Source organism: Lytechinus pictus, chromosome 6 (assembly GCF_037042905.1).
Source record: "Lytechinus pictus isolate F3 Inbred chromosome 6, Lp3.0, whole genome shotgun sequence".
Taxonomy (NCBI): domain Eukaryota; kingdom Metazoa; phylum Echinodermata; class Echinoidea; order Temnopleuroida; family Toxopneustidae; genus Lytechinus; species Lytechinus pictus.
Window position 1 is genome coordinate 17,352,197 of NC_087250.1, and position 27,356 is coordinate 17,379,552.

The 27,356-nt window shown below is 35.1% G+C and overlaps 1 protein-coding gene across 2 annotated transcripts in view; it reads left to right on the forward strand.

Moving 5' to 3' along the window:
* The window catches only part of LOC129263744 (uncharacterized), a 29,032-nt gene extending 2,095 nt beyond the window's left edge, over positions 1-26,937 (forward strand). The window contains exons 3-21 of one of the 2 annotated variants that reach the window (XM_064101076.1): positions 119-271; positions 800-862; positions 1,543-1,656; positions 2,714-2,794; positions 4,095-4,223; positions 4,953-5,033; positions 6,161-6,231; positions 6,801-6,909; positions 7,594-7,807; positions 9,361-9,455; positions 15,064-15,154; positions 15,456-15,690; positions 18,270-18,349; positions 19,068-19,123; positions 20,163-20,282; positions 23,020-23,105; positions 23,606-23,657; positions 24,962-25,102; positions 25,467-26,937. In XM_064101076.1, the coding sequence (XP_063957146.1) occupies positions 206-271; positions 800-862; positions 1,543-1,656; positions 2,714-2,794; positions 4,095-4,223; positions 4,953-5,033; positions 6,161-6,231; positions 6,801-6,909; positions 7,594-7,807; positions 9,361-9,455; positions 15,064-15,154; positions 15,456-15,690; positions 18,270-18,349; positions 19,068-19,123; positions 20,163-20,282; positions 23,020-23,105; positions 23,606-23,657; positions 24,962-25,102; positions 25,467-25,577 (1,995 nt within the window). In that variant the 5' untranslated portion in view covers positions 119-205 and the 3' untranslated portion in view covers positions 25,578-26,937. Of the gene's footprint in view, positions 1-118; positions 272-799; positions 863-1,542; positions 1,657-2,713; positions 2,795-4,094; positions 4,224-4,952; positions 5,034-6,160; positions 6,232-6,800; positions 6,910-7,593; positions 7,808-9,360; positions 9,456-15,063; positions 15,155-15,455; positions 15,691-18,101; positions 18,350-19,067; positions 19,124-20,162; positions 20,283-23,019; positions 23,106-23,605; positions 23,658-24,961; positions 25,103-25,466 lie in introns of both variants that reach the window. The other variant, XM_064101075.1, reaches the window with a different exon arrangement.
* The last annotated feature ends 419 nt before the right edge of the window (positions 26,938-27,356 follow it).

The following is a 27,356-nucleotide window of genomic DNA, read 5'->3' on the forward strand; positions in this document are numbered from 1 at the left end:
TGCCCCAAGGCTTGTTATTTAATTCAGAAAAATGACTTGTTATAGAAGTTATGCAGAACTTGTCTTGATGACAAGAAACTATGGCCATAAATTCGCTGACCCTCTTTCATTTCTTCAGGACCATAGTGACCTTGGTGAGGCTATTGAGGCATCAGTCACTGACCAGTTGGTGGAATCAGCGAAAAACAAACAGCAACTTGTGAAGATGTTGGACGTGTACAGAGATGATTATATCAAACAGTCGCAATCGCTCGATGCTGTCATTGATAAGGTATAGCATTGTACGCAGACAATGGCGGCGAATTGTGATGTATCCCGTTCTCTGATTGTTTTATATGAATCACATGATCTGAGATATTCTTGTTTAGTTACTGGTGCTAAGGAGAGTACATGTTTGGGTGTTTTGACCTTCCCCGCAAGAGGATCTGCAAGGAAGAACGTGACAAATAATTGATTATACAACTTTTATCGCCGTTTGTAAGTTTCTGTAATTTAATGAATATATTCTCCCAGGTGATAAATTAATGACAGTACATTTGAGATATTATTAGGCTCTTAAAATTGATATTATCACTATAGTGATCATAAAATAATACCAAAATAATTTTTACTAGAGTTTTGTGCAGAAAAATTTGCTCTACGTTTTATTGCTATATCAAAATGGGCAAAACCAAACATTGTATACAAACGTTGGGATTTCGAATGAACGAAACAAAATGAAATGAAATTATCATCATTAAGTAGTTATCTATTTAAATGGTTTAATTTGATTTAACTATTTATCCTTTTTCCAATACAGAGTGAAAAGGAATACTTTGAAAGCTGGTCGAAAATGAGCAAGGATGGGATGAACACTATAAAGGTATCGACCGTAGAGGGCGTGATCACTCTGCTATCTAGAAAGTGTTGACTGAAATGTGACTCCAAAATAGTGTGCATACACTGAGAAATTGCATTATGGTTGAGCTAATATAATCTTACCATCGGGTAATCCGACACCTTCATGCGTATTTTAAGAGTGTGTGATTTTTTTTTGGGATTACCTTTTTAAATGCATAATGATGATTGAATTCTGTGGAAATTAATAGCTATTATGTTATTATGTCTGATTACAATCCGTCCAATTTCTGTTTTCTTTGACCAGTATTTTCAGTTTTATTCTCCTTTTCTATTATCGCTTTACAAAGTCTGCATTACATGACCGGCGAACTGCTCGCACGTGACGTCACAAAGCAATTCTAAAATATCATATCTGTCACTAGATTGATACTTGATTCATGCCAAACCTCAAATATGTGCGTCATCTTTTCTGCATTCACTATTACAAACTTTAGATTTTTTAATCAACTTCTTCAATATATACCTTCACTATTAATTTCGTTATTTCAATTTAATGCCTTTCTTTTATTGATAATTGTATTTTTATTTATCTTTATATAGTGTTTTTTATGTAGTTTGTTTTTCTTCTAAATGCATTTTGTATATGATTCCTAAATGCGAATGTAACTATGTTACATGCATTTTTTTTTTCATATCCTACAGAATCACAATACGGCGTTCTGCTACAATAGATTAAATGATTATATCCTACAAATACAGTCAGCAAATCAGTTGAATGAATCTTTATCTACCGCAGTGCTTCCAAAAGTTAATTCCGTAAGTGTGTTCTTTTTTCTCTCTCTCTCTCCCTTTCATTCCTTTCTAGAACATCGGCCGTTTATGATTACACAAATGTAACAATCATCGTATCTTTTCAATTAACGTTATGTCTTCATCACTTTTATTTTTATATGTTCGTACCAAACGAACGAAAGAAGCAGTTATTAGGGTGAATGTTATCTTCATACCGTCCTGTACAATGTACTTGCTCTGTACCACTTGCTTTTCTTTTCAAATCATAGTTAAACTCTTGAATTCGAATGCTTGTATTTTGTTTTTCTTTAAACTATTTCTAAAGGGAATAAATACAAAGGATTCTATTTTCCATATTCTGAGTCCGACTTAACTAATGCCGTGATCTAAGTTTGTGCTAACATGGGAAACCAAAAATGACAAAATTGTATTTACATCATATGTTTCCTATCTTCACTAGATACTTTCCTCATATTTTATTGATAAAGAGAACTATTCCAGTAATTATTGCCAGTCAGATGTGAAGGAATAGACTGTCATATTAGCTTGCAAATTGAGCTGGTATATACTGTTTAGAGATGCCTGTCGAAATCGGCTATCCACAGGTCAACTATACCTTTAGACCAGGAGCCCGTAACACAAAACTTAGCAATTATCGAATCCATTGACTACAATGTACAATCAATCGTGAAAATCAAGTGTACGATCAATCGCTAACCTTTGTGTTACGGGACCCACGGCTCCGTAACAGAAAGGTTTGCGATGAATTGCAAGTATGAAAGAACGGCACCGATTGGTTCCCGGTCAGTATTTTAAACAAAGTGCGCTTGCAACGACGATCTTGATTGGTCGTTGGTATTTAGCGATTGATTGCAAACCTTTGTGTTACGGAGCCCTGAGCTTAGATTAAACCGGAGTGCAGAATACCGTCCTATGATTTTCAGACTGAAGATAACATGGCGCTTAATTTGAAGCATATTCATTTTATTAGAATGTTGTGCTTTCTTTATTGTTCTGTTCCTCAATTGCTACCACAATTTACATAAAATACTTAAAAGTATTTTCTGTTTATCCGTTGCAGGACTCAGATTTAGTCCGTCATGAAATTTCAGAATCAGGAATATCTGGACTAGTATGGCATTCCAAGGTTCTTATAGCAAAGGTAATTAAAAACTAAAAATAAATTGTGTACAATTTTCAGTCAAATCTTGAATTCAAATTTCATATGGTACACATAGGTACGTTATGGAGAGTGTGATGGTGTGTGGATGGGTGTGTGTGTTTGAGTTTGAGTATCAATCTTGAATCCAAATATCATACGTTATACATAGGTACGATATGGAGGGGGTCTGTGTGTGTTTGAGCTTCAATAATAAAATCTTGAAACCAAATATACGTTTTACATATAGGTACGATATGGAGGGGGTCTGTGTGTGTTTGAGCTTCAATAGTAAAATCTTGAAACCAAATATACGTTTTACATATAGGTACGATATGGAGGGGGTCTGTGTGTGTTTGAGCTTCAATAGTAAAATCTTGAAACCAAATATACGTTTTACATATAGGTACGATATGGAGGGGGTCTGTGTGTGTTTGAGCTTCAATAGTAAAATCTTGAAACCAAATATACGTTTTACATATAGGTACGATATGGAGGGGGTCTGTGTGTTTGAGCTTCAATAGTAAAATCTTGAAACCAAATATACGTTTTACATATAGGTACGATATGGAGGGTGTGTGTGTGTGTTTGAGTTTAAGTAGTCAAATCTTGAATCCAAATACCATACGTTATACATAGGTACGATATGGAGAGGGTGTGTATGAATGTGTGTGTTCGAGTTTTAGCAATCAGGGGGCTGTTTCATAAAGCTGTTCGTAAGTTAGGAGCGACTGGTGATCCTTTCTCGTATATGCGCTAAACCATCGCCAATGAATCTACCATAGACAAGAAAGGATCACCAGTCGTTCTTAAAGTCGCTCTTAACTTACGAACAGCCTTATGAGACACCCACCAGATATGACTATTTACGTCTGGGATCGACATTTAACGTTTCCATTCGAAAGACATGACTAGGGCTCGAACCTCTGCATCAATTTGTAATATCCCCAATGTACGTAGCTTGGAGTACAGGCGCATACTACAGCACCCAGCATGAAAGTTGTAGCTACATTATTTCATTCATAAATTCCAGCGGCGAAAAGTGTTGCCCTTTATGAAAACTTTAGCCGCGTGACGTAACATTACATATTTAGGGGAAGTCTTTTCATCTGCCAATAATGCAATAATAATGCCATGATGCTATGAATGAAAATGATGTCGCCATAAGCATGAAAAGGGGTCAATTTTCTGATGAAATTTTCTTCAAAGGGAGCACTTATCACATACGTTCCTGACGGAACGGAGGGTCTTTAAATTGCGCATTAATTTTGTTAATGGTTTCTACTCGTTCTATTCTTGCTAGTTATCGGATGAGATGCGAAAGCTTGAGGTCATCTCGAAAAGATCATCATCAGAGAAACCAAAGGGGAAAGCAGAGTCCTTTGAAGCCAAGCAATACACATTCAATAAACCACAGCCAGCAACAGGAGGGGTAAGACAGTGAGCCCGTTTCATAAAACTTGTTATGATAACAGATGTGCAATAATAGTTTTAAGCTACTGAAATCATTTGATTTCATTGGCTGAAACTTGTTCCAGAATATGTGAATTTGTTAGTATAAGTCTTAATGAAACGGGTCCATTTTTATCGGGTGTTCAAATGATGAAATCACAGTAATCATAATATATGAACAAAAAAACATACGAAATGAGTGATCAAATTACAGGTTGTGACATTAACATGATGACGAAAGACAAAGTTCGTATAGATATACTTCTCTCGACAATGTAAAACTCTGGGTTGTTCAAACTGGCAACAGTTGCTGTTCCTTGAGGACTACACCACGAGATGTTAAATTACACCTTAAAAATTGGACGTAACACCAAAGCGTGTTAAAATAACAACCGAGGGTGTTGTAATTGAGTGTTGAACTAAAACTGTAAAGAAGAAAAAGAAGAAGAAGGGGAGGAAGAAGAATTCTAATTTTTCAAAAGAAAAGAAGCTGATAAAGGTTAAGAGAAAATGAAAAATATTAAAAAGAAGTATTTAAAAACAAACAGGAATTGGAGGAGGAGAAAGAAGCAGCATTAGAGAACGAAACAAAAATGTCAAATCAATTGCGAAGTTCCAAATAGGTCAGGATAGTCCGCCCCCCCCCCCCTCCTTCCGAAGAGAAAGGTCACTACCCTCATTTTTTTGTTATTTTTGTCTCTCATTTTAGGAATTTGCTCAAAATAAACTGGTGCTCAACTCAGCTACTGAAGGTAATCTCAGAGAAAAATACGACTCACTCACCAAAGAGGTAAGCTATCTTCCCTTTCTCTCCTTCATTAAAAAAACTCCGATGTCAATTTAACACCAATCTGTATTTAAGGACCTTAAGCTTATACGTCACCGCGTCGCCATGTTAGAGGTCAGCGCCATTGCCTTGCTGCGTAAGTGAGCCACAGCTGGTGCATATCTACTATAGCCTCTGAGGGCGATATGAGATCATGACGTCACATGCATAAGGTCCAAGCCATGAAAAACTTCCTAACAATTATGCTCTTTAATATATTTTGAAAATTTTGTAAAATGTCTGGGTCTATTGATCAGAGATAAAATCCGTTTAAGTGACATTCACATGCACTTCAAGAAAATAGCACATTGTTTAAGCCAGTCACTCTGACAACAAGCTGGTTACACTTTTGTTGTTATTGTTTACAATTTTTAAACAACTTCTTTAAAAAGTTCAAACCGTTGTTTAAACAGATTAAACAATAGTTGTTACAGTGACGGGCTTAAACGGCGTGCTTAAAATTTCTAACAGCGTTTTGACAGTGTGCAAATGGAAATTATTATTCGTCAGTACCCTACATTTTTTTTAAAACAATGAAAAGAAAGATCTTTATGGCCAGGATACATAATAAAACGCTGTTTCGAATTTTAATACAACGTTGTTTGCTATATAAACTTTACAGTATTAGTTAAATAGTTTATACAAGTGTTTGAAATCTTAAACAACAAAGTTGATTTATATATATCGATATATATGTAAATATATTTATTAGTATTCAATGAATTAAGTATGTTTGTTTAAACTGATAAACGACTACTGTTAAGTTAAAATAGCATTGCATAAAACTATAAACAGAGTATTACATTGTAGTCATATTAGTTAAATTTAGTGAGCACTCATATCCAAATATAATTGTTCGAAGACGCGAAGTTCACTCTGAAAAACGAAAAGCGACGAAGAGCTAATTTAGCTCTTAACGTATCTTATAGTGACTGCACTTCGGGTTGCTGATTTATCTCGTCCAAATTTGAAGTAGACAGCACTCCGAAGTGCAGTCACTATACACTCTCTTTAAGAGCTAAATTAGCTCTTCGTAGCTCTTCGTTTTTTTAAAGTGTTCGTTTTCCGGATTTTTTTTTTCTTGTTTTCAGATCCAGTCACTAGAGACGGAAATAAATGTTGTCAAAGACCAGACTAATCGGTTAAAGAGACAATATGAAAGGTAATATATTAATAACCATTGTTCATTTTTATTGATAGAAACACTTATGATTTGAAGCCATTATCTAGACCTAAACATCTGTGATTTACTTTTTCCTATGATAATTCCATTTCTCGGACCAGGATATTTTCTTTGGTTTTCATTTTAATATTTCATCAATACATAAGTGTCCCTGAATTTTAGGGCGATTCCATAAAATTATCAACCTTTTTGTACGTCCGACCTCTATTTTTCTCCATTCTTACTTCACTTCATAAACTAACCAAGTCATATTCCTTTGAGAACATTACAGACTGTCAAAAGAACAAGAAATCAGAGACAGAAAATGTCATGAATGTCCCACATATAAGGGGTCGGACGTACATATTTTATGTAATTGCCCATTAGTGAAAAAAGTCGAGTATGCATTTTGTTTAATATTTCATTGAAAAAAAGCAGTTCTATATCAAATTAAGCAAAGGGTCCTATTGCAGGAAAGTTCCAATCGAATTGAATCCCAAAATTATTACTAATTTAATGCGAATCATTGAATCCTTTTTCTTGTTTCATTATTTTTCTCTCACTTTTAGCATCAAGTCCAATCAGTCCAGTAAAGCACATGAAACGTTACTTGAGATTCACAAGCTACGTAATGACAACAGGCAAAACGAGACGAACCTCGCCTGCAAAAGAGCTCAGGTAAATGTTTTTTGTCATTGTTGTATAGATACGGGCACTTAACCCCTCCCCCTCCAAAAAATTATAATAATGAATAAATAAATTTGAATAAATAAATAAAATACAATAAAAATTAAAATAAAATTTAAAAAAATAAAAAAAAATGTTTCACGACAAAGTGAAAACAAATAAAGAAAAAGGAGGCGAGGTGAAAGAAGGAAACATAAAATGGGTGAATAATATTTGCTAATAATATATGTTATTAATACTATCATTACATTACCATTTATTTCATATTATCAATTACTATAATAGTAATATTTACTGTTATTGATCATGTATATTCAATTTTCGACTTTCATCCAGTAAAAAATATCGCATATTCGATCTGATAAATACATGTAAGTCAGAAAAAATCTTGGAACCAGCAGAATTTGGTCCGTTCATGTATTATCGGTCAGCGACTCTACCACCAAGCCGTCACTGGTCCATGGCAAGGTCACAAGGCAATATAATAAGAGCAGATATCTCAGTACCTCTGATTTTTAATCTGACCAGTAGTCCTAGTCGGCAATGGATGATAATAAGAAGAAGAATGATGAAAATAATAGTAATGATCATTGGTGTCATTATTATCAATATTGTATTCCTCCCTACTTTTTTTTCGCATTAATATCCTCTTTACCATTGTATTCCTACCAACAGCTTTTATTGTTTTCACCCGAATGGTTTAAAACCCGTCTCAGCAATGGCCACGCTATCATGGCATCGCCGGAGAGACGAGCTTCAGAATCGGGCGATTCCATCCGAGAAATGGGGGTGTCAAGTAATGGATCGATCAACTCAAAGTCGCATGTCTTCCAGGAATATAACTTTATCAAACCAACGTTTTGTGATGATTGTAAGGGCCTGCTTAAAGGTGAGATGCTAGTTTCAATAAGCTGTTCGTCATTTTGCGCACAATCATCAAATTCCGGATTCTAGGGATTTTGCTCTGAAGAGCCAAACATAACCTCAATTTTTGCCAATATCAGTTTGTTATCTTTCTTTAATGTGATCTTATTTGTTATTATTATTATCAGTATTATAAACATTGTTATTTGTTCGTACGTACAGTTTTGAAAGTCTTCCCAAAAGGCTTCCGATGTTTACTCACGTATTTACGTCACGGCACGCTCTCACGTTTTTAGTACTTTCGTAAAAACGCGTTCCCTGATCTACGAAGTGTAGGGTCTACACTTTTGCATGCCGGTAAATCACAAAAAGTCACAGTTTTGCATATACGTGACATGAGTTTTTACGCACTTTACCCAACAGTTTTTCAAGATTATAAAAATTGCAAGCGCTTGTTTAATAGTAAGACTAATCACACACATCACAATGCACCCGCACACAGATTGCAATGTATCTGTGCAAAAAAAACATGCAAGTCCGTAAGTCTCAACCTTTAAATAAGCTGTCCTGTATTCATTTTAATTTTGCAAAGTGGTAACGCATGAAGCAGTTTAATCTCCGGTCGTAACCTGCCATTTGCATTTTGGTAAATTTTTTGCAATTTCGTAAAACTAGAGAAATTCCGGCGGTGTTCCATGGAACCCTCGTTGTTTTCAGGTTCGATTCACAAACGTACCTGTGCCCGGCGGTCGGCCGTATACCGTGCGAGGGTGTTAGTCTGTTTTCAATGACAATATACAGTACATTGTTTTTGTTAACGTATTACGTGATGGTTCGTATTTTGCTTGTAGCATTTCAAATAGATTATAGGACGCGTTTTGACGAAAGTACTCAAAACGTGATAGCGTGCCGTGACGTGATTACGTGTGTAAACGTTGCAAGCCGTTTTGAAAGCAGGGCAAAGATCTAGAGTAGATATAAACATGGTTCAATGGGAATTTGAACGAGTTGTCAATTATCCTCACCAACCACATCTACATTTTTTTACTATTGAAATTATGATTATTCCATGAGTGTTCGAAGGAATAGAATTCCACAGTGTGTACACAGTGTGTATATAGTGGACCATGTGACAATGTTATATTCGCAAAAACAAAATGCTCAAAATTAACACTGCCGAGATAGTTTCAATGTAACTGAGTGCTCACACTGTGATCCTCGCCAAGAACATACTGGTAAACTGTGTCCTTTCGATCGGGATCACCAATTTATTTAGAATTATTTTCAATGCTTACGAGTGTAAGGCCAGGCGGGTGTTTCATAAAGCTGTTCGTAAGTTAAGAGCGACTTTAAGAACGACTGGTGAACCTTTCTTACGCGCTTAACCGTCGCCAATGAATATACCATTTACCACAAGAAAGGATCAACAGTCGTTCTTAAAGTTGCTCTTGACTTACGAACAGCTTTATGAAACACCCACCAGAATAATGATATCGCCCATTGGAAGCACACAGAGACGCTAGGCAACAACTAAGCAAGAATTTCATTTTATTATCATTGTTATTATTATTTCTTCAGGTATAATGAGACAAGGTCTGAGATGCAAAGTATGTAAAGCCAACGTTCACCATCGCTGTATGGAATCTGTGTCATCATGCTCCGGTCCAGCATCAGTAAATATATCTTTTCTCTACATTTTAAATGGTAGAATGATACATTGGCGGATCCAGGGGTACGACCCCCACCCTCCGTCCGGACCAAATCCGTATTACTTTTTTCGACTTGGTTATCTTTTCATATTTTTTACCAGTCTGGAAAATGCGCCAGTAAGAGAAAATGGCTTTCTTCGTTTTTATTTGTATTGCTTGGTAATATGTTTAATTTCTGAAAACTCAACTCTTTAATTTTGTAATTCCTGGATCCGTCACTGACAGCTAATAAAATATGTATAAACATGTTTTTAATTATGTATATGCATGGCGTGTGCCATGGTCATCATTATGATATGAAAAGTTTTCTAGTTCTGACCAAAAACTTCTCGATGCAAGGAATTTCCCGTTTTTATCATGTTTTAGTTTTTAGATTGTTTCCAAATGATGTTTACACAATGTACAGGTTCGATTCAGTTCTCATTAATAGACCCATTTCATGATGAAATGAAAATAAAATAAACAGATCAGGGGCCCATTGCAGAAAGAGTTGCAATCAAACGCATCTCTAAAAAATCATGCGCAACTTCATTTTCAACCAATCACCAGCGCGCATTTTGGACTTGCGATTGATTTTTTGACTTGCGTTTAAACGCAACTCTTTCTGCAACGGGCCTCAGTAGACACTTTGTTGTTGTATAATTTTGTTTGAATCGATATCATCAGGGAATCTAAAAATAAATATGACTACATCATATCTATACAGTTGAATTATTAATGGAAACGTTTTTTTTTATAGATAATTTATTCTTATTCGTTCTTGTTTACCCAAAGAACAATCATCACAGCCTGTTTCATTTTGTTTTCCGTTTGGTCAGTATACCTTTGAAACCTTCATTTTATAATCTCTATCATATTTCAGTTTGATAATCCACGGAGGGTTTCTCGGCGGTTTAGCTTCCGCGATCCCGGTTATTGGGTATAATCTCGCAGCTTTAGTGTTCTTGAAATAAGAAATACTAATGTTCTTGCTCTTTGTGCTTTAATGTTTTGTTTTTTTAAACAAAGTAGTGGAGAGACTCTGATATTGCAAACAGAGTTTTAATGGGGGTCAAAAGCGTTCCTGTACCCTTTTTTTAACTTCGATGGACTTTTGTTTCATTGTGACAGACTTAGAAATTAATGACACACTCCCAATCCCACCCCTGCTTTCCGGATATGAATTTTATTTTAACATGAAAATAACTCCAGACCATTTTTCATTTAATCATCTTTATTTTCTATTCCAATTGATTATATTCACAATAATGTTTTAAAACAACCCAATATAAAATTCGTAATTTTCATAAGTATAAACAAATTGACCTCGATGAGTTAGTCAAAATGACCGAAGTTATGTTTTTTAAGTGTTTTGTTTATTACTGTTAGAGTTCGTTGAGTTCTTTTGTTTGGTTATTTCAATTGTTTCACTCCGATCGAGAATTTTTTTTCTTTTCTTTTTGAATTACAAAAAAACAAAAGAATTCAGGATATATGTCTCTGAAACTATAGAATTTTCTGTTTTACAAATTGTTTAGAGTTTATTCATACTAATGTATGTCACGTGGCGAGTGACTTTTTTTTTTTAATTATCTACCTACTGCTACTTGACACCAAATAAGGAATACGTAAAACTGATAAATACAGTTAGTAAAAGATTTAATCAAATCTTTTCAATCATTCTGTTACTTTCTTTTGATTTCTTTTACAATGATTATACTGATAACAAAATATACATGGATATTGATAACAAAATATAACTTAACTTAAACAATAGTTGACTAGAGCCCCCATCATCTCGTCTGGCCTGGCCTGACATGCCCCACTCAGCCCTGGTGGTCGGTCGAGTTCCTGGGCTCCGCAGCTTGCGATATCTCTTCCACTCGGCCTCGGCCTCCGCAGACTGTGTTGCCCCTTGATGAGTAGCCCCCTGATCAGAGAGATGTGGCTTCAACGAATTAGTGGACGAGATCGAGCCCCCAATAATGACATGAGTTTTGACGAATCATGTCGGTGGAGAACCGGCGGCAGCTGGGGTCGTTATCTCGTCACCGACGTAGTCCCTCAGTTCTAACTTTGACTGCCTATAGTAACATCCGTAGTCTATTCTAGCTTAGGTGGTTCTCCACCGACATGATTCGTCAAAACTCATGTCATTATTGGGGGCTCGATCTCGTCCACTAATTCGTTGAAGCCACATCTCTCTGATCTGGGGACTACTCATCAAGGGGCAACACAGTCTGTGGAGGCCGAGGCCGAGTAGAAGAGACATCGCAAGCTGCGGAGGCCAGGAAGTGGACCGACCACCAGGGCCGAGTGGGGCATGTCAGGCCAGACGAGATGATGGGGGCTCTAGTCAACTATTGTTTAAGTTAAGTTATATTTTGTTATCAATATCCATGTATATTTTGTTATCAGTATAATCATTGTAAAAGAAATCAAAAGAAAGTAACAGAATGATTGAAAAGATTTGATCAAATCTTTTACTAACTGTATTTATCAGTTTTACGTATTCCTTATTTGGTGTCAAGTAGCAGTAGGTAGATAATTTTAAAAAAGTCACTCGCCACGTGACAATGTACATTATAGGGTCTGTTCATATACTGGATGATTTCAAGTTCAGTGTTGACCTTTTGGTGTTGTTGTTTAGGTCAATTTTGACATGAGTATAACAACAGACATAAAATGAAGATGGTCCCGAAAAGTCACTCACTAGTTGTTGAGATGTCATTAATGTGATCCGGGTCAGTTTTACAAACTCTGAATAAGTTTTGGAGCTAAAGGAAGCAATCTAAATTTCAGCGCCAAGGCCAACACCAGACTTGAAATCACCCATTGTATACAAAATACAAAAGAAGCTAATATTGCTACCCAAACCTCAACTTGTGACATTAAAAAAATGTTAATAGGTGCATTATTATGTTTCAGAAAAGATTTATGTATTTGCATTTTCTGCGGAAAGGATGCAATATTTTACCTTAGAAATTTTTCTTTATTAATGCATCTAGAGTTTAAAAAAATTCCTATTTTATGTGTGTATTTGTAAAGTTTTAGGTCTCAATGACTGATTATGTTTAATGTTGGGGAAGCGGTTGCACAAAATGCACATGGAAGAGGCCATGTGGTTTATATGTATTGTGCTATATTTCAGGAATGAGGCCGTAAAATGTTGTATACGTTCTTTGTGCTCAATTATGTTTTACAGCAAGAAGGGCGTAGCGGGAAGAAGCTGTTTGTTCGGCAAATGAGCGTTCGAGAGATACGGAATCTGGTATTGGGAAATTCTGATATTATGCTAGCTCCTTTCATTCTTCAACTCTCTTCCTTGCATTTTGTAGATGCATGAAAGCGTAGAGTATGCGGGAAGCGTTTCACAAATGTTTCAAAAAAATAATACGTGAAGAATATATTTGCTAGAAAAAGCGGAAGATACAATCTTTATTTCGCAACGAAAATCAATAAAAACAAAAGGTGGTCAAGTAAGAATTTAAAATATTTTGTGAAACGATGATCCGTAGTTCATATACAATAGATGGATATATTCGTATTGTATACTTCTTCCAATTTAGAACCCAAACCTGCTTTTTAGACAAATTCTAATAATATTACAAAGTATTTATCCCCGCTAGACGCCAGTATACCTACATGAACCTGTAAAAAGATTTACCTCATCTCTCCCAACTTCTCTTTTCTGCTTACATTTAGCATGTGCTAGCCCTATATATTTTGTGAACCATTTGTAAGAAATAAACAAGTGAGTTCGTATATATAATCAGATAATAGAATACCGCAATCAGTAGTTTGTCATTGCTATATGATAACTTTTGGGGTGAAAGGCCAGTCATGGGGAACGTTTCATTGGCATTTTACTTCGACAAATCGGACAACTTTCCTTGATTTTGATTGGTTGAGAAACACGGTTACTATGGTAACGGACAAAATGGGACGTCTGGTAAAACGTCCCACAAGTCATTTCATGAAATGCTCACCTGTTCATCCATTCCTTCCTTGTGGTATGTGCCATACGATCTATTTATGAAAATAAGTAAAGGAAGCGTTTCCATTATTGTTTTGCTGTCTAACAAGGTTTACCATAAAAGTTAATTCGTGCAGCAAGCTGCCAAGAAATTATGGTAAAAACATTTTAGTCAATTACGGTATTTTCGCCCGGATATTAGGCTGGAAAATATTTAGTTCTCCCTGTAAAAAAAATCCGGTATACTTTCGCAGTGTGGGCGGTATATCAAAATGAGATAGCTAATGACTTAAGTCATGACAAACAAATTATTATTTTCGGGTTTTTTTTTTCATCTATGAAATTTAAAGCATTTCGAAATTTCAGTTATACCATTTTACAATAAGCATCATAAGCAATCACTATTCTGTTACCAACAAAAAGAAAAAAAAAACAATCACGATTCAGGGGTTACATAGCCAAAATTAGAAGGATGACATTTCATAAAAATAAAATAGGAAATGAATTGAATCTGATGTCACTTAAATACATGGATATATGATTACCTGCAAAACTCAAATTTTATTAACATTTCAGTCTTAATTTGATCAATTTTTGTACATCTCTGCATTTAATAATGTTCGGTATACACTTTAATTCCTCTCTCATGTAGTTGCTTATATACTCAACCTTTCAATGTTTTATTTTTTTAATCTATTTATCTTGATTGTTACGGCATGTTTTCCAATAGCATGTAGTTTTCCTTAAAAATGTTGGTGCTAAATTCCTATTTCGGTCAGTGCATGACAACATATATCGATTTTTTTACCTGTTTTTCCTTCTTGTAGAGAAATAACATTTGCAGTGCATTCTGCTACATGCATGCGTAACCGACTCCAGGGACAAACGACATATTTGCAATTTTTCATCAGCTCCAAATATTAGGACGATCTGCTGTCCCGGTTCAACAATTTTTGACGATGACCTCTAATCTGTTCGTGGGATTCGACGGGATTTTCTAAATATTTAAATTGTTCTACAATCCGTCCTCATCACAATTGAGAAACTCGCTATTGCATAATTACCATTGACATACCTGGAGTCGGTTTCGTTGGTGTGACTTTAATAGCATTGGTTATGTAAATAAAATGTGGGAACCAAAAGTTTAAAAAAAATCTACGTATACCTCCATCAAATAACATTTACAAAAGCTTTCCAGAGCAAATATCCCTTTAATATGATTCTTTTGCATTTAATCGTCAAGTTTTCAATTGCTTGATAGCTTGTACTAAACAGATTATCACATCTTTTTTTATCTTATTCCTTATTTCAGTCATGTACTTTATGCACTTTTCATAACTATGACCCCTCAATAGAACAAGTCATCAGTACCAGTCATTATCACATTTGCCCGTTTGCTATTATTAAATGATGACTGAGCACGTGATGAATTTCAGCCAATCGTTTCATAAAGATAAATGTCACCAGCTTACTTCAATTAGATATTCCAAAAGTGTATCCCCATCCCCGTTGTGGCATATCTGTAATGAAGGTATGTACGCGAAATTATTGATTCCTTCTTTCCATGAAATAACAATAAAACAATTTTTACCAATAACTTTTCTCTTAACTTGAAAGCCTGACAAGCGAAAGATGCTCCGTAGACAGAAGAGCACGACTGATCTTGATACAAGAAGTTTAAGTGATGTCAAAGGAACAATAAGAGAGGGTAAGAAACTCGAGGGCGCTCACTAATAGCTACAGTTTGTTATACCAAAGATTCGTTTATGCGAAGGTACAAATGCTCAGATTGTTTGATATTCCGATGCTTTGAAAGTCCGGAAAATAATTGATACGAAGGTTTTTTATTCCAAAACAAAAAAAGATTTCGGTAGTCAGAAAATTAAGAAAGGTTTATAAAGTTCATGAATATCTTTCGTAATCACGAATCTTATTTCATTTTCGGACTCTTAAACCTTCGTATAAACAAACCTTTGATTCTTTTTTTACTCCCCCCCCCCCTCCTACAGAACCAGTTGATCCCATCTACCACACGATCAAGTGTGCTGCTAGTTTATCAGGGTCCACTACCGACATGGCCCGTCGAGGGTCAGTATCATCAACGATGTCTTCAGGGAGTCCGAAAGGGACGCCCTCTAAGTCCAAACCGCAACAGGCGTCACCTGCTAACAACGAGGGTAATTTCCTGTTAGCACCCGATTCGCCGACGCGGAGATCGGGAACGCCAAAGTCAGCACCGCATAGGTTAGTAATGGTTCCTCTTTGGCACACTTGACGTGGAGCGTCGTGGCCCAGTGGATTAGTCTCCGGACTTTGAAACAGAGGGTCGTGGGTTCAAATCCCAGCCATGGCGTAATTTCCTTCAGCAAGGAATTCATCCACAGTGTGCTGCACTCGACCCAGGTGAGGTAAATGGGTACCGGCAGGAAGTCATTCCTCAAAAAGCTGTGTGCACCGAATAGGTAGCCTAGCTTAGCCGGGTAATAATAGCAGGGTCCGCTGGGAGAACAGTTTTCGGAACTGAAGTGGCTACCCTGGGTAAATATACCTATATTATTATTATTATTATTATTATTATTATTATTGACAAATAATTATTCAATTACCATCATTCAGTTCATTCTAAAAGTTGTCTTTTGATCGAATTTACAAGTAATGAGAAAAATATCACCACTCCGTTGATATTTGAGAGTACTACTTAGTAGCAATATTCATTATCGGTCAAAGACAACAATATACGATTAGGTGTTTTACAAATATGACACATAAAACGTTGTATGTAGTGTGCCTCATTTAGTAACAAGGGAACTTAATTTGTCACAATAGGCTTTATTTTTTTAAATACATCTATGTTTCCATTTTACAACGCTTTTTTTTTTCTTCATTGAAATGTCCAAATATTAAATGATTTCAGAGCTAATTATATTTTTTCCTTTACTTCCTCTCCATTTCATCCTACCTAAATTGTTTTACATTAATATCGCGATGTTCTAATAAACAATAATGATGTTGATAACATAATTTCAACAATTTTTGTTCTGTATTTAAAATTAAACAACTTTTGTATGTAATTAAAGGTGAATTATGTCATCTATTCATTATTATTGTTATTTGATATACATGAAAATTGTGTTTTTATTCTCAATATATATTTGCCACAAATAATATTTAACCTATCTAACACGTTTGGACCAAAAGTCACTGCACTAACTTAATATTCTGCTTACCCTATTCCCCTTCTTTTCTTCTTATGGCATGCATATGAATCTGTTTCTGAAATGCAATTATTTTTTTTCACTTTTATTCCTTTATTTCATCTTTGATATATGAATTAATCTATATTCATTGTCGATAAACGATGATTATGCCGACATTTGACCGACTAAAAATATTTTATACAAAATACTATCAAAATTGAGAATTATTAATTTTGCCTACTACTGAACCGATGTGAAATTTGATAAACAATTAAATAAATATATTTCCCTATCATGAAATTCATCTTATATGACAATGCGTATTAATACCCATGATAATTTATTTTATGTTTTTTTATTCCTTTTATTTTCGCTTTTTAACGATTCATTCTATTGCGATTAAACTTTTTTATGACTTTAAAATCGGAATCGGAATTCTTGGTATTAAATCGACCTAAAAAAACGAACAAAAAAACACTGCATGTATTTGTTTTTTTACCATACTACCACTATATCAACGTCACATGCATGTTCTTAGCAATGTCACGTGCATGTACATGTTCTTATTGTCACAAAATACCACATGTTTCTCCGTTTGTTGTCACACATTCTTACATTCACGTCCGTATGGTGTCATACACTGTCACATGCATGTTCTTTTACTGTCACACGCATGTTGTTACACTGCCACATACCGTCACATGTTCTTATATTGTCACACCCGCATGTCCTTATATATTCCCAACTTGCAAAATGCATGTCCTTATATTTTTACAAAATGCCACCCGCATGTCCCTATATTGTAATACACTGTCACCTGCATGTCCTTATCTGTTTCTTACCATATCTTTGTATTACATCCGCATGATTTTATGCTGGCACACGTTCTGTTAGATATACTTTTTTTTCTCGTTATGTTGTTATTTGCATGTTTTATTCTGTCCTCCATTTCGATTGCATACCTCTTCTCCCACACTAATACTTTCATAACTTACTATTGATACTGTTACACTCTATCCCACATGTCGTTAAGTTGTCAAAACGTTGTCCTTTCTTGCTATCAATGTAAACTCTTACCTTAAAAAAATCCACACCGCACTTTACCTCATTGCACCTCCTGAATCCAACCGACACCCTCACTGCATCCATTTTACCCCTTACACACCAACACGCCCCTCGCTTACACCCTCCCCTCGCTTACACACACACGCTCCATCGAAAAACACCCATCAACCATAATGCACAATGCCCTTACCCTCATTGCATCCACCATCCCCTCACACACCAACCCTTCCTGAAAATTAATGCACCCCGCCCACACCCTTACTGCATCCGCTATAATGCTCCCACACCCACGCTCCATCGAACTCACCCATCAACCTTCATGCACCCACACCCTCATACTCCCATGTTCCACCGGACACTACCGCCCACCTTGACAATCCTTTACCCCCATAGATCCGTAGCGCAGTTTGGTAGTCTCGGTCGTCACTTTTCCTCCCCCCTCCATGATATTAACCAAACTCGGGAAAATCGTGTTTTTATTTTACCGTCTGCCGCCCCCACCGCCCATTCTACTCCCACACCCACCTATGTGGGGCGCCCTCGTGTCCGGTCGGCCATCAGCCCAAACCAAGCAGGAGAGGAATCAAGAAGGAAGATTCTGCAGTCTTACGGGAAGAGCATGTCCTTTGATACCGAACCATGTGAGAATCTAATGAAATATCAATTTAATTTCTAAAAATATCGAATATCTATTACGTATAGAAAAATACATATTTTTGGAAGTGGGGTTTCCGCAGAATGCTATTAATTAGGCAACAAAATAGAACTAATTAAAGTCCAGAATAGAACATCACAGTAGTGTCGAATAAAATCTTGCTAGAAGGTCTAATCGGTATAAGGGTGAACCTGAATGGGGTTCAAGCACTAGGTTTGATGATATCAAGAAAAGGGCTGGTCTTAGTAATATTGAGAGGAAGAGTTCACGAGGAAAAAAATAAGAGCGCTATATTCACAAGTTCTCTGACTCTGACTCAGATGAGAGAGGAACGGTGATAAGATTTGTGAAATTGGAAAGAAATAATTTATTTACGGGAAATGTTCTGAAGTTGATGGAATGTCTGTCTTCCAAATTCTGATATGGATACGTTTCGTTTGTGTTAGTCAGATGTGGACTTTAATATGAGATGAGAGTGCGGAGTTCCTTGACATTGAAACTCTGCGCAAAATGCATAGCACGTCGGTGTTTGTGCAACACAATATTCCTGTATCGATCATTGCAAGTTTAGTTTACTTGAAATAAATCGCCCATGTTCATTTATCACTCTGATGTTTCTTTACACTCTCTTTGATCGAAACAAATTAATTCATATAAGCCAATATCAAGTGAAACACAACGTTATGGCCATTATTCCTTTTCAGCACACAAATCAAGCACAAATGGTCGAAAGAGCGAACCGCCACCTCCTATTGAGAACGTAAGTATGATGGACACAATGCAATATTCTTCGTATTCTTGTTTACACATATCTTTCAGAATGACTTTTATCTCTATCTCTATAGAGACTAAATTTTTTAAGTATCGAACTTTTTCACCGATAAAGCTTCGCCAAATTTATGTCACTCAGTCTTCAGATTATTCATCTATTAAACAAAATTTTACTCGAAATGCATAGATGCCTTCCTTCAGGGACATGGTAGCTTATTTTTTTACCTTATTATCTTTAACATGTCTAAGTAAAAAGTTTGAGCAATTAGCTAGAAAGGATATATGTATATGATAAAACAAAATTTAAAAGATATTGTTATTGATAATGATAAGTATAATAATAATTAATAGATAAATAAATACACAAATAACGAATTAATATGTATCTTTACCACTTGTTTTATATAAAGTGTATAGATAGTATACTCTGTGTACCTGTATGTCATATACTGACATTTTGCCATTGTAGATCAATAATCTTATGGAGCATTTTCTTCTCAATTGAGTAATTTTTTTTCCAAGTTTGCAGTGATATTTTTTCACCTCTTTCCTTCTTTTGCCGTGAATTTGCAATATGGGTGTAGCAAAGTGGTTTACTTTTTGTTCTATGAACTTCTTAAGTGTTCGCATTTTCACATTTCTTCCTGTATATTCAGTAAACTTGATGCTGCATAGCAATGATCATTTGTTTCAAAACAAAATAGAATTGTAATGGTTCATTGAGGTATATTACTGATGTACGTCATACATTCTACGAAAATTTATATTAAGAGTTGATTTATCTGAAAGCTGAATTGTTGCCCTTCGTTTCCCATAGCTATATATTTTATTTCTCCCAGATTTCATCCTGAAGACCTCGTCCCTATTATATGATAATTATCTCCCCTTTCCCCGTAAAGAAAGGTTGAAAATCATCAGATTTGGTGTGAAACTATTTGGTAATTAATGTATTTATTTTTTGCATTGACCCATTTCCCTCGAGAATAATTTTGACTTTGAGAATGATTTCCCCCTTTGCGCTACCATAGAATCCCCCACGTCACTCCTCTTCTGCCTCTGACGTCATGAATGTGCGGTTTACGTCCACCCTTCCAACCCGGCAAAAATATTCTGGTCGCGTTATTTCAAGTTCAGTCAAGTGTTGTAAGGTGACCTCAAAGAGAACATATTATATTTTGTCCATTCCGTTGTTATGTGTATATATCGGCAATATTTTTGTTTTACTTTGCACGGTTATAAATCCTATCCGCATTTATTGGTATGTATACCACGCAACCTTGGCTGAATGTGGTGTATGCAAGAAGAAGAATGACGAATGTAGGCGGATTTATTGTGTTTGTTTCTTTTGGCTAAGAAATGTGACTCAAATCTATCATATTCAAGCCCCCCCCCCCCTCCTCTATTAAGCTAATTGGAAATGAAACACATCGTTATTTTACTTGTAACGAACTTTACCAAAAATTTCCAATATGGCTTGAATTGGCGGGTAAAAGTTGTTTATACCTCGGGCTATTGTCAAGACAGAATTTACCCAATACATTGTGCTATACAAACGATGTGTAAAAGGACAAATGATTATAAATGCAAAGTAGCGCGTTGATCAATTGGCTTTTCCACCTGTTTGATTTTTAGGAATACATTTTTGGGGACAATTCCAGTAATGGATTCGATAGGCCTACTTTTTTTTATTCAATTCAGCCAAGATTGTGAGCATGTAGATCTACATGAACCATTTTTTTGTACTGAATGCTCTTGTCTCTCAGTTTAAGACTATGATTTCTTGTATTTATGCTTTATTATTGCATGAATAATTGCGTGGTACGTGCTACTAACTTTACTGACTTAACCAACATGCTTTTTTTTTTTTTGGTTTGGTTTGGTTTTATTTACCGTATAAAAATCACAATAAAATACATTTCACAAGATATTATATCAAATATAAATATATAAACATGCACATAAAAATATACGGATGGATCACTCTATTCAGAGCCATTGATATAATGGCTCTGTTCTTCCTAGAGGTCCAGTCAAAGTAACATGATAAATAATATGACATATATATATAATGACACATTGATGATAACACGTATTTACAATATTATTAATTTAAAAAAAAATAATAATAATAATAATAATAAATACTACACAAAAGCGAGTGGTAAACAAAATAATGATAAATTTACTGTTATGCATTGAGATAGCAAATGATTAGAAAACTCTCTCTCGTTTATAACACGAGTGTGATTTATTATTGTGCGAAACATAACGTATACACTATGGCATTGGCAAACACACATCATTACGTCCAGGCACAATTACATTTTCGCGCTTTCATCATCATACTTAACACTATTTGTATTATCAACAGTCCTTATTACTATTTTCTTTTTTTTTCGTTATCATTTTTCAAATGAATATCACTGTTACCACGAATATCACCGTTGTTATTATCATAGTCTTTTGCTATTAACTTCATCATCATTCATAATCACTTTTCGATCGTCATAATGTCGCACTTTATTTTCATATGAATTCACTTGCTATAGATTACTTATGGAGTAACATCTTATGAATTATGATGTACTATGCTAACATGTAACTGTAAACTAACATTTCGATATATTGTGGTACGATGGTTTGATTGTTTTTAGAATGGAATAGATCCCTCCTCTCACTATCATTATCTCACAAAATCACACACAACCCTCACCCAGGTTGTGCATGTACACTATAAAATATGACAAATATTTAACCATCGCTGGTATTCTATTAAACATGCGAAACTTTTGATCAACATGAGTGCCACAAAAAAATTGTGTCCAATTTCTGGTCGAAACTTTGACCACCTATTTGGTGTTCAGTAAACAGCTTTTCAAAATGTAACTTGTTCTAGATTGGTTTTGATCAACAGTAAGTGAAAAGCTTTTACGAAAAACTGGTCACAATATTTTTTCCAGCCCTGTTTCGTCTAAAGTATTTAAGAACAGTTTTGTATGTTTGATAGGATATCAACATTGGTCATATTGGAAGCGTATGTTAAATAATTTGTACGTAGGAATCCCATGAATGCTTAAAGACAATAAGAGGAGACGAACTCGCATGAAAATAAGAACTAACCTTGTTAGTATTAGAGTGGTTATATCGACCACAATCGTTTCATAGTATGGTAGAAATTAATGATCAATCTTACCAATATAAATTTATAAATGTTTTATTCTATATCACGATTGTAATGAGCGTAGTAAGGTAGTGTGTATTTATTTTCAAACAATAACGATGATATTAATTGTTTCTAACAACAAAATTTTGGTTAATCTGCATGTTAGAAACATAGTAATAATGTAACATTTGTTCTGTAATTTTTTTTTTTTTTACATTAGATTAAAATTCGTGTTTTGGGGATAATGTACATTTTCAATGGTATAATGATACTAGTCTTTTGAGTTTGTCCTATTTCTAGCAGTGTTCCTCAAGGTTTCTTATTTGACCCATTCGTATTTATTGTAACGCTTGTGAGTTCTAATTACCATTGCACAATTCAGAATGTAAAAAGGTGACAAATGTTTACACACGAAATTGAATTAAGAAAGGGGATTTTTTTTTTAATGTAAATTAATAGAAGTTGCAAAGCTAGCATGTAACGTTCAGGTGGAAACTTTATATATATATATATATATATATATATATATATATATATATATACCGTGTAGTATTCATAACCAGTATAGTAACTTTTCTTTATCACCTGTCTCGATTTGCTACACACATACACACAAGTAAATTTTAATACTAGGTTATTTTGTTTAGTCACGAGGAGTCGAGCAATATTCTTGGAATCTTTTACTGTCAAGACTAACATTCTTTGTATTTTATTTTCATTAGGATGCATCGACGAGCCCTGCGCCGGGGAGGGAGTATGTGTGTCTATATGACTTTGAAGGCATGCTCCGGGACGACCTATCACTGAAGTAAGAAGCTGTTTTTATATTTCTATAGAAATGGGTATAAAATGTGTGATGTATATTTCTCTTTACCCACACAGATACACAACTAAAGCCTTATTTTAATCTCCTTTTCCTCCTCAAATTTTCATAATTTGTTTCTTTAAACCGTTACATAATGTGGAAAATCAAGTATGCATTTTATTAACATAAGTCAAAATGTACAAGATTCGCAAGATTTCAATTAAAAAAACCCTGTTTTTTATCGATTTTTTTTTCAATTTAGATAGAAAATAATTTGCTTCAAGTAAACATTTTTACCAGGGACAGCACAATATACTCCAATGAAAGTGATATCTTTATTTAGTTTCACATAGGTGGATCAAGGATTTTGAAAAAGAGGGGGCGCACATGATAATTTTGGTAATTTTAGCTATTACTATGCTCAATGGGTAATTTCATGCTATTTGTTCCTATATCGGTTGGTATATTATGATTTATTGCATATTCCTATTTTCTTATTCCAGGGCTGGCCAGAAAGTTCGAGTAGCCGAGGACGAGGGATCTGATTGGTGGAAGGTAAATATGTTGTACAATTACTTTGTAGGGGTCGATGCTATCAGAGTTAATGCAACAGAGAAGAGGGGTGAAGAGATCCCATTTGATGGAAAAGAGGCTACCTAATGACGGGCATTTCAATGGATGGAAAAGAGGCTACCTAATGACACGCATTCCATTGGATGAAAAAGAGGCTACCTAATAATGACGCGCACTCATCACCAAATTGCAAAGAATTGTTTTCATAGTTTAGACAGTTTTACATTTACGCGAATTTTCAATAAGATTTTTACCACCTATTTGGCGCTGAAATTATGAAATATCGTTTCTTCCGATGCTACGTTTATGAATTTAGCAAAAGATTTTGACTAAACATCAAATTAGTAAATGAATTATAACGTTTATTGTCGTAATCATCACTGTCGTCATGATAAAGAATTGTACAGGCGGCCGTCATCTTAACTTGTTCTCCTGATATTTGCCTTCCAAGACATGTTTCTCAAGAGGAACTCATACTCATAATGTGTTACAATGTGTTGGTAAAAGTTGCTTCACACTGCAGTTCCTCTGTTCAGGCACATTAATTAGAATTCCAATTCTTATCTTTTAAGGTGCAAAGTGTACTATATGAATTTCATTTTGTATCTCATATAGGATATGTAGTGTCAATCATAATTGACAATATTTTGTCTTCTATGTTCTCCATGTCACTCTCCTCTTCTTCACCACTTTCTGTTTTTCTCTCTACGTCACTCAATTTTCTCATTCTATTTTGAGGACATACACCCTCTCTCCCTCTCTTTCTTTCCATTACTCTCATTTCTCTCTCTCTCTCTTCGTCTTCTTTTCTCTCCCTCTTCCCCTTTGCTTATTTCTCTCTCTCTCAATCTTCTATTTATGAGATACATCCTTTAATTGGATCTAAGTTTTGATATAGAATACTGTAATACGTTTTTATTCATTTGATTTGTTATATCTGTATATTGTACTTCATGAATTTTTGTAAATTGGCCCTTTCAGCTTGTGCTGCTGGTCAATTTTTATGTGCATATATACCAATAAATAAATAATAAATTTAAACTTGAAAATTTCTCCGATTAATAAACATTCATGTATTCAGTCGTTATAACAAAGATATTCTGACGCTTTAGTACCTCAATACAACAAAGTGAACTCAGTAATTACGGTTTTTTTTTTCTTTATACTCTGAAGCGCATAGAGGCAGAGTAGTTACTTTCTGTGATATATACACTCCGTTAGATTTTGTTATTATCATCATCATCATTAATGATTGTATTCATTATTATCATTAATTTATTTCCCAGGGAGATTGTGATGGTCGGTTTGGATATTTTCCAGCATTCTGCGTGACCTTCCTCCAACCCTGGGAGAGAGTAATGGTAGTAATACATAGCTTCAAGGCATCCAACGAGAAGGAGGATGGGCTTACGCTGCGGAAGGGACAGGTAGGGGGAAGATTAACGCTGGAAACCTTACCCGTTACAGTAGTGCCAACGAACGTAGAGGGCGTCAACGCTTTGTAGTGTTGACGACCTCTGCGTTCGTCGCATGGTAGTGCCTATATTGAAGTGAACTTCTTTGTTTCTTTTCCTTAGAAATAAAACAATTTTTTTTTATTCGGGAAGAAACTAATAGCAATACAATCATTTCATTCCCAAAAATCAACACCATCTTTCGGTGTGCTTGTTTTTTCTTTAGAAGTTGAATAGCTTTTTATTAAAGAAAAAATCCCAAAATTTGCACTACGTTTTATTTACCAAGAGTCTATCAATATTTCTCATTATTATTTTACGTTTTATCCCTCCGTAGGTTGTGATTCAGATGTCCCCTGAGGATAATGGTTGGAGTCAAATGAGGACCGGGCGCAAAAGTGGTTATTATCCGTTCCAGTATCTCGAAGCATTTGGAAAACTGAAATAAACTTTTTTTCTTTGGTTGCGGTATTCTGCCCATGAGTACGAAACCATCCGACTGTGACGTCAGAGATGGAAGCTTCCTTCTGGCGAGCAACCATTAAAAAGTAAAATACGTGGTCGTACTTGCAGGCTTAGTAATAATAATATGTCCATTTATATAGCGCAGTTACTATGCATATACTCAACTGTGCTTTGATACTTGGTATCATATTATTACCCCTGCCGTAGCTGAGCCGCCATATTAATAGAGAGTTTAATAAAGCGTTCAAGGAATAAATCCTACCGGGTACCCATTCACCTCTCCTGGGTCGAGTGCAGCACAATGTGGATAAATTTCTTGTCGAAGGAAATTACGTTATGGCTGGGATTCGAACCCACAACCCTCTGTTTCAAAGTCCGGAGACTAATCCACTGGGCCACAACGCACCGTTTTATTTACATTTTATTCATTGAAACGTGGTTACAACTTTTTTACTCGTGTTGGTCTCGCAACCTTTGTGATTCGATCCAGGTCTGGCAAGCTGCTCTTGAACGCGGTCGCGCCACTGTGTTTTCATGGAAAAAGTACCTAGATGTTCGCCAAGATACGTCAATGATCCAAAAATGTTTTATTTAACGTGCAGAATGGGTCGTCAAGAGTATTTTTTGCAATGATTCGCTGATGAGCAGAAAAACAGTTGGATATTATAGCGTGTTCAATACATGGTTCAATTAGCTTGTTTTTATGAATACACAACTTTTTGTGTGGATACAAAAATCAAAACAAAAGTTCTTGAAAATCAATTCATAGAACGTGACATTGTTATCTGATACAGTACATAAGTAGCAAATGTAACATTTATCCTGTTTGGTTTCAACATGGTTAAGAAAGGTTTAAAATGGGGACAATTGTCCAAAATCTTACGTGCGAGTTTTTATTTCTTAAAACTCGCATCACCAAAGATATGTGTCATCTTTTTGACAAGGTGTACAACGTTTAGGTCTTGCACCTATTTTTATCGCTATTTTTATTGGAATCAATTTCCATTATCGTGCAAATTGTGACACCAAATTGTACAGTTGTAATTGTAAATATGTATTTTAAAGAAGATAGTCAGGTGTACATATATATTTTGGAATTATTTTAATGATATAATCGTGTTTTCTAGAGCATTCTTTGAATTGATTTTATTCCATCCCCGTGAAATGGAATAGAATATTCCCCGGTTTATAGAAACCAATTACCTCACCCAAAAACGATTTAGCGGAACAATCGAAAAGCAGGGGTGTTTTGATCGATGTGATTACCACTTACAAAATGTAAATGGAAGACCTAACTAGCAATATTTATTATGAACAAAATATATTTATACCACATGAAAAATACATTTATTTTTTAAAAGTGTGTTGCAATATTTGTTGGTAGATGATGAAACATTTGTGTGTGTCCATGTTATTTTGCTCTTTACTTCGTGCATTCAGTGGCAGCAAAAACTTACTCAATATGACTTTATATATTTATCACAAGATCGTCCGGTTGATTTAGAACAATGAATCTTGTTACACTTTGCTTAAGAAGTTTAAAACCCAGATGAAAAGTGGTTTATTAATCACTTGTAAGTATTTACAGACCTCTGTTTCTGTATTCTAATAATGTAATAGATATTTTATATAAGCCTTATCATTTTCAGACAAGAGATCATATGTGCAGCAATTCAGTAGGTTTAGTAATACTGAATAATAATAATAATAATATGGTCCATTTATATAGCGCATCTACTGTAATTGCATATACTCAACTGCG